This window comes from Helianthus annuus, chromosome 8 (genome assembly GCF_002127325.2).
Source record: "Helianthus annuus cultivar XRQ/B chromosome 8, HanXRQr2.0-SUNRISE, whole genome shotgun sequence".
Taxonomy (NCBI): Eukaryota; Viridiplantae; Streptophyta; class Magnoliopsida; order Asterales; family Asteraceae; genus Helianthus; species Helianthus annuus.
The window spans coordinates 137,293,628-137,302,150 of record NC_035440.2 but is presented as its reverse complement, the minus strand read 5'-3'; the positions used below and the strand labels follow the sequence as shown (position 1 = coordinate 137,302,150).

The 8,523-nt window shown below is 34.2% G+C and overlaps 1 protein-coding gene across 2 annotated transcripts; it reads left to right on the top strand.

Moving 5' to 3' along the window:
- Positions 1 to 793: 793 nt before the first annotated feature.
- Positions 794 to 7,523, top strand: LOC110911791. 2 transcript variants are annotated; one of them, XM_022156445.2, is made up of 3 exons: positions 794 to 1,063; positions 1,168 to 1,290; positions 4,818 to 5,798. In XM_022156445.2, exons 1-3 carry the CDS (start codon positions 826 to 828, stop codon positions 4,895 to 4,897), a joined length of 441 nt encoding a protein of 146 aa, XP_022012137.1. In that variant the 5' UTR covers positions 794 to 825; the 3' UTR covers positions 4,898 to 5,798. The 2 variants fall into 2 exon arrangements, with proteins under 2 accessions (XP_022012137.1, XP_022012136.1); XM_022156444.2 differs by lacking the exon at positions 4,818 to 5,798 and adding an exon at positions 7,234 to 7,523 and having other exon boundaries at positions 796 to 1,063.
- The last annotated feature ends 1,000 nt before the right edge of the window (positions 7,524 to 8,523 follow it).

Here is an 8,523-nt window from a genome sequence, read left to right as displayed (position 1 = left end):
AATATAAAGGTATGTTAATCTTGCGAATTAATATTTTCCATTAAAAATATGATAAATTGTTGGCTTTTAATATTTTTACACAGTTCAGACCACTTTTTATTCAATTTGATCGGTTTAAAAGTTGAATAATTTATTCAAAAAACATTTGTCAAGTCTGTGTGTTATAACAAAGATTAAGAAAAGTAAAGGGGTATGGTTATAACAAAGATTAAGAAAACATTTGAACTAGTGTTTATTCAAAAACTCATTACATGAAATTTTGATTGTATAAAAAATACATTATGTTCATTTATAAAATAATATAAAAGGTAAAAACTAATGATTGTAATTAATAACTAAAAAATAAAATAGAAATATTAGGTAATTAATAATTTAAGTAATTAATGACAACTTTTTTATCTCTCCTACCCACATTTATATCTCCGGTTAGAGCATTCATATCCAACCCCTAAAATTATACATACATTCCACTAAAAAACAACTCCTATATCAATATATTTCCACTAAAAACAAATACTTTTTCTCTCTCCTTTTCAATTAAATAATATTTTTATACCTTTATCATTACATTTTTCTCTCTCCTTCACTCACAACCACTTTCAATATATATTAAAAAATTATAGTGAGTGAACAGTGTCCCCCCAAATATACAGATGAACAGTAACATTTTCTCTCTCCTCCACTCACAACCACTTTTTATATTTTTTATATTTTAAAAACACCACACTGAAAATATGATGCCTTGAATGTGAATGCTCTTAGACTTTTGGGTATCTTTAACAACACCTCCCCCAAATCCATTTCACCAATCAGAAAAAAACAATTATGAGTTCCAGTCCTCCAGCTCCCCCGTCGCCGCCACGTTACAGCGGGAAGGAGGAGCGGCCACGGTTCTTCGACCACATGACCAAGAAACTGTGCTGGGCGAAAGCCGACACCGTCCCGGGACGGCATCCCGATCGGTGGCGTAAAGACGCCGCCGGCAACATCGTCTGCAAACGCTTCTGCAACTGTCAGGGATGCCTGTGCTTCGAATACGATCACATTGTTCCATTCTCCAAAGGTTTATTCAACTCTGTAAGCTTCTCTTATTTGTTGTTAAGTGTTTGGGTTTTGTAATTTCTGAATGTAGTGGAAATGTAACTGTAATGTGTGTTGAATTTGTAGGTGGTGAATCGGTAGTTGAGAATTGTCAGATTCTTCAAACTAGGGTTAATAGGTTCAAGTCGGATAAGGATCAGCTTGATAAGACTCAGTTGCGTGGTTACTCCTGTGATATTAATTTTACTGGTATGTGTTCTGCTTCTGTTATTCACTTAGGTTTAATTAGGGTTTTCAATTGGTTCATATTTATGATGTTATGCCTTTGTTTGCTTGCTGTTGTTGGTTAATGATTATTTTAAATTTTAAACAAGCTGTTGTTTATGAACCCTAGTTCATCATCATCATATCCCACCGGTAGCAAAGCTAAGGTAGGGTCTGAGGAGGATAAGATGTAGACAACCTTACCTCTACCCCGTAGGAATAGAGAGGCTGCTTCCAGTGAGACCCCCGGCTCGTTTATTAATTTGTATACATTTATTATTTATATATTTTAGTTATAATTTATATATAGGCTTGCGAGCCAGCTCGAGTTTGATAATTGAAGCTCGGACTTGTTTAATTAAACAAGCTTATTTTTAGGTTCATTTAGCGAGCCGATATTGATTAACTCACGAGCGGCTTGGCTTGTTTACACCACTATTAACTACTAACCTAAGAAGTAAGAACTCAATATTGCTTTGTAAGCAGTGGTGAGTGGTGAATCTGAACTGTGGGCGATACTTACTAGGTTTTTCATTGTCTCAAAAGCGTAAGTCTTTGAAGCTTAATGGCAAGGTAGTACACAATCATGGTAATGAATATGGCTGTTAATATACCATTGAAAAACTGTCCAAACTGAAGCATGCCGGCCGGTTTTGATGCATAAGCTGTTTCAACCTTTACAATATTGATTTTCTTTTCTCTTTTTTTTTTTTCGTTTTTGGAATATGCAGCTATGTACATGTACTATGGTTAACCAAGGAATAATGAAACCATGCTAGAACTTAATTTATAGCTTGTGTTGTATATGTGCAATGCATGAATTACAAGATACTTTTGGTCTTCATTAGTTTGATTATAGACTTGTAGATATTATCCCACACAGAATCACCTTATCTAGGCATTTTGCCCCATTACAAATCTTTTCTTAAATTTAGAAGAATGCTGTTATGAATAGAGCAGTTTCTTTGTTTGAGCACGTGTTAGTTTGGCCCAGTTTTAGACTTTTGGCATAAAACTAAAACCAAACCAAAATATTCTGTCTTGGATTGGTCTTCACTTTACGGTTTTAAATAGGGTATGTTCGATGTCTAGTGTCTACAGACGCCGATCCTAACTTTCCATATCTGGAAAAGGTGAAACGAGAAAATATAAAACATTTTCATTGATGCAGAAAGCATAAACTTATCAGAAAGGTAGAAATCAGAAAACAATGTTGGTTTTATAAATTTTACATGTCCGTTTGCATCTTGTAGAAAGCAGAAACCTTTGTTTGGGACAAACCAAAGTAGAAATCTGCTTAAGGAAACCATAAAAACCCTTAGATGGAATAAAGTCAGAAAGCCTAAAAAGTAAAAACCACAACTTAAAACACGGATTATTCAAACCTGCTCCAACTAACAATCTTAACTAGAGAGGGTCTGGTTCCGATCATTAGGATCCATAAAACACATCATTTCTTCTCATGGAAAAACATATAAAGTTTCTGTATGAACAACACAAATACAAAGCGGAGACTAGACTATATATACAAAGAAGAAGATGTTTAAAGCAGAATGAAGTTGTAATAATGTGAAGACTGACATACCCAAAAACTTAAGCAAAATAATCCGAAACTTACCAATCTACAAGTACAAGACAAACGAGACATATGGTAGTTGTTTCCGCCGACAAGTTTGGAAATAAGATGCTTTCTCATGAGATATTTGCATTAACCCAATAATTTCTACTAATTGATTAACGGAAGAAAAAGTTAACATATTAGTATCCGAGCAAAAAAGGAAAATAATAAATAAGTAAATAACGCATTCAAATAGTAAAAGTTATAGTAGAATCCATAAAATTACATATCAAACACATCTACATGCTTATTCGTCTTTTCCAATATTGAAAATGAGGAATTCAATTGGATTTCATGCATCCATCTCACATACCTTGAAAATGGCTGTGAATTTCTTGTCTAAACCAACAATCACAACAAGATTGACTATATGAGCACATCTTAAATGCAAATACTTGCAATCTAAGATAGGGTGAGGTCGTCCCTAATGTTCCAACTCCCTGTAGTTAGATTTCAACTACCCATTAAGTACACTATGTTTTTAATCAAGCATAACCAACCTTCATTTCATATGGTCACACTCACACCCCTATGATTTGTTGTATAAAATGAAAATCTTCTTTTTCGATACCTAATTTTTATTATTAACCTAGTGAGCCTTAAAACACGTTATTACAATTTTGTATAGACGGCCAAATGTAGGAAGTATGAGACAGTTTGATCTTCTAAACGGTCATTGAGCTTTTTTGCCTCTTATATTTATTAGGCAAGTGTTTACTCAGATGGAAGTTTGGACATGGGATTGAGATTCTATCTCTAACTACAAGTACAACTACCCTTTTTGAAGTGTTGCTCGTCACTCATTCGTCTGTTAGTAACATATTCACTATCAATATAAATAATTATATCACCCTCCTTATTCCTAATCTCAACATCGTTACCGGTTTCTTTGCTTCCATCTACAAAGATAGCAAGACAACTTACCCTTTCGAGTCTTTTACAATGAAGGATTTAATAAATATTCACGAGATTTGGATCTCATGTTCAAACTTCCATGATCCGTCTAAGTGGATCAGTGCTAGAGATTGTTTGGCTACTAAAAAGAGCTCATGGATTGTTTAAAAGATCAAACTATGTCTTTTACCATCGACTATTGGTCGTGTATGAAAACTTATTTATTTGTCTTTCACAAGTCATTGGGTGTCAGGAAGAAATTTCGTAAGTTTGTCGAATGGCGGTGAGACGATTAGGAGGTTAGTTTATGCTTGCCAACAAAATTGGGGTATTAAGCGGGGTTTTACAATAGTGGATAATGCCTTCAAGGGCCATATTGAACAAGCTTAAGGAACCTCATGATGTCTTTAGATTTCAAGCATTTCCATTTAAAACATAATTATCTTGTTGTGGGTTAGAAGAGCAATTTGAAATTGTTTCCAAGATTTAAAATGTTGTAAGATATGTAAAATCGTCTCATTGTGTTGCGGGTCTTTTAGAGATAATGTTGAAAAAACAAATGTTATTCGTGTCTTGATGAAGGAATTCCTCATTTTTTAATGTTGGAAATGACAGCAAAGAATATAGATGCGTTTGATTGAAGTTTTACTTATAGATCTGATCTTTGTAGTTGTTAGGGGTATCAGATCAGAGTAGGCTCGAGCGGAAGCGGAACAAACACACACACACACACACACACACTAGCAGAAAATAAAGAACACGAGAATTTATGTGGTTCGGTCAAGGTGACCTATGTCCACGGGTTGCAACTAGGGTTTCACTTTTATTAGATGCTCACAACTGTTTACAGAATGACACAAACTACAATTACATCATAGGTATTTATAGAACAAGATTAGGGTTTCCTACTTGGTCAACAAGTTAACTAAGTGGGCCTAATAACTAGGGCCGGCTAACCCTGATTAGGGCCGGCTACCCTAAAGCCTACGCCGAACAGTAGTGATGTCGAGGATGATTGTGAGAGGAGTACTAGAAAAAGGAAGGAATGATATTGTGGGGATTCCACAAGAAGAGGATTAGGATAATGATATACTAGTCTTCATGTTATAACATATCTTGTTGCAGAGATCTAAAACCACAACATACTTTATCTGCAATGTTCCAATACTTGTGTTATTTTGCATTCAATGACAAAACCCTGAATTTTTAAATCTCATCAACATTTAAACACATGTGAAATGCTTATAAGAAAACCAAGTTTGACGACATGTTTAGAAAAATTATCTTGAATATTTGTTTGTATTTGATTTATGCTAAGAATGGCTTCAAAAGTCAAAAACTAAACAAGTTTTGGACCAGGTGACTGAATTTTAACAGTACAAGATGGAAGCAAATGCTTGAAACACAAAGGTTTCTTCTATTTGACCCCCGATTGTTACGATAAATGGGTGCTAAAGTCAATTTTTAATAAGTTTCTAGAAGAACATGAACACACGGTTGATAAAATAGTAAAAATGAAGTTGGTGGAAACTCAATATATTGTTTCCTATACACTTCTAGCGGCTAGGTATATGTTAGGAATGTCAATCTCCACCATTGCATTGGAGTCAGTCACATTTAAGTTTGCCTTCTGTTAATCAGTCTATGAGAGCTGTAAAAGAAAGCGATGACAATAGTAAGCAAGATCCAGGAACTGTACATGTTCAGTTATATAGAGAAAAAATCTGGTTATGCCTAAAAGCATATGTTGATATTCTTCACAAAGCCGAACCACTCAAACTTCAATATGAACCCACAAAGCAGCAAGTTTCATGTTTAACACTCGAAAGTGTTTTTTCCTCTCTGGAATGTGCTGTTTAACCTTGAAAATAAAAAAAAGAATACACCATCCTATGTATGGTATAAAAGTAATAGCAGAACAGATAATGTTATTATATATATGCAAAAATGATGATTAGTACAGCATAGGGCTGTCCAAAAAGCTCGCGGCTCGGAGCTCGCTCGGATTTAGCTCGGAAAAAGCTCGCTCGATATGGCTCGGTTTGAAAGTGAGCCAAGCCGGCTCGGCTCGGCTTAGTTCGAATTATTTTACTTATAATATATTTTATTTTTATATACATATAATATATTACAAAAAAGTGATTATTATTTACATGTATTTAGGCTTGTAGTTTGACATCTATGACATATCTAAAGGTTGATTGTTGTGCTAATGAACAGATATTGTATTTACTTGAAATATAAAACTTATTTTGCGTTGTTGAACATGATTTTGGCTTGTAATGTATTAGGTTGAACTTATTTTGAATATGTTCTTTTGAAGTATTTTAGAATACTGAATTTTGAGAGCTATGTATTAATTTTTATTTTTAAAATCGAGCCAAACCAAGCCGAGCCGAGCCGAGCCAGCTCGGTTTAAAACCAAGCCGAGCCCGAGCTTAGTTTTTTAGCTTGGTTTTCAAATCCGAGCCGAGCCGAGCCAGCTCGGTTTATAATCGAGCCGAGCCCGAGCTTGCCCTAGCTCGGCTCGGCTCGGCTCATGAACAGCCCTAGTACTGTAGGATGACACATGTCAGCCATTGCAGGTTTCACCAGTATCCAACAACATTTACTTAGTTTGTGGTTACACATCCACTTCAATAGTTGATATTATTCTATAACATCATGGCTTTGGGTAGCATAACATAGAACATCCTTTCTACTTCAGTTATACTTTTTGTTTAGATAAAGATACTTGAAGCTTATCACTACTTTATCCACCCCAATCTTTACTTGTTATTTACATCCATCAATCTCCACATCTTTGTGTAGTCCAAAATCCAAATGGGTTGATTTGCCTTTTGTTATCTTCTGATGGGTCGACTAGGTTAAAGTTAACTGAAAAAAGAAATGGGTGAAATTGGTCAAACAAGTCTATGCACAAAACCTTCTTAATCGTTTCTTGAAAGGAGTTAAGATTATTACTGTAAGATTATTTTAACACATTAGTTATTAAATAGTTGAAAAAAACGATGAACACATAATGTTTGCGGGTCAACCCAACCTTTACCTTGACCCATACAAATTTACCCAATTTGACCATTTATCCACTCTTGCCCATTTTACCACTCTTAATATCCAACTTTAACTTGTTCATTATTCCCCCACCAACCCACACAAAAAAATCACCTTGTCTTATATCCTGTCTGTCAATAATTGATGCTGATCTCAGTAGAAGGAACTTGCATATAATAATGTCAAGTGTCAACAACTACAAACATATGTTGATTAAAGTAATATTTTAAACCGGATAAAGACAACATAAAAATTACAGATTAATGTTTCAGGTGGAGCTCAATTAAGATGACGATTAATGAAATTTTTTTTAGCTGTGGCTGTATTATGTTATTCCATTAGTGACATTATTCGAATTACAGATAAGGAGCTCGATGTTATTGAAATGGCAGTATATGGTGATGTAACTCGGCCTGGGAATCAATGTCGTTGCAGAAGTATTGCTGAAGTGTTCGGGAAACACAAGCCGAAAGACCATACAGCTCCTTGTAAATTACCTTGATTTTAATCATCTTATTTCCTGACTGTTCTGTTTTTTTTTTTTTTTTTTTTTTTTATTTTGCGTGTCCATCTTTATACCCAAATAACAGAAAATGGGCAAATTGAAACAAAAGATATTATTCAATTTTTATTTATTTGTATTTTGTTACAATTTGTATTTTTTTAGTAAAATTGTTCATTCACTTCACAAAGAGTAATCTGATTGCTAAGCTTTACCATCTCTCTCTCTCTCTCTCTCTCTCTCTCTTTTTAATTATCATAATGCCATTCTCATTTTTTTCCTTTCTTTTCATCTTTATTAGTGATCATTTTGGTGGTTAAAAATTATGAAGTGACCAAGACACATTTATGAAAGTTGGTTGCTGTTTGGTCATGATGGCAATCAATGATGAAAAACATGCCAATAAATGGATATCATCTCAAAAGAAAATGAATATTAACATATGTAGTTGTATTCATTTCATGTATAATGATCAAATAAACGAGTTAGGAGTTGTTTACCTCTTAATAGGGTTCTTAATGGTTCAGACCTCTTACTGGTTCAGCACTTAATGGTTCAGACTGTTTGTTTCGCGAGCAAATGTCCCTATCTATCGTCGTAGAAGCTGTTCCTAGGAAAGATTATGGTTCTCTTTGCCTCTGAATGGTTAAGTATTATACAAAGTCTGAATGGTTAAGACCTCTAATCTGAATTGCTTAGACATTTGTCTTCGAACGGTTAAACATTATACTGGCTCTTAATGGTTGAACCTCTTACTGGTTCAGCATTTAATCATTCAGAAGTTGCCAAACAGCCTCTTAGAGTTGCATCTAAATGGGTTTTTGATTGTAAACAGATCAACCCATTTGGAATAAAAGTTTTAATACATTATAAAAATACAATGAGTATAAGGGGAGTGGGGGTGGTCATCACTCACTCATCACTCACAACATCCAATCAAGTTCCGCCATGTCATCAATCATTATTCTATCACTCACAAGCTTTTTTTAGTGGCGGTGGTCATCACTATGATGGAATTCCATCACTCACAACTTTTTTTTATTATTTTTTAAATTAGAAATTAACATTAAAACACTAAATTATGAATTTCATTAAAATTAAAACATAAATTACATAGCAAAATAAAAAACAACTAAACATTGGAAAAAAA

Bases quoted from the DNA above. Each gene is read 5' to 3' on its own strand.
- LOC110911791 (XM_022156444.2), top strand. From the start codon at position 826: ATGAGTTCCAGTCCTCCAGCTCCCCCGTCGCCGCCACGTTACAGCGGG. The intron at 1,064-1,167 runs GTTTATTCAACT...TTGAATTTGTAG, and splicing joins CATTGTTCCATTCTCCAAAG to GTGGTGAATCGGTAGTTGAG. The intron at 1,291-7,233 runs GTATGTGTTCTG...TTCGAATTACAG, and splicing joins CTGTGATATTAATTTTACTG to ATAAGGAGCTCGATGTTATT.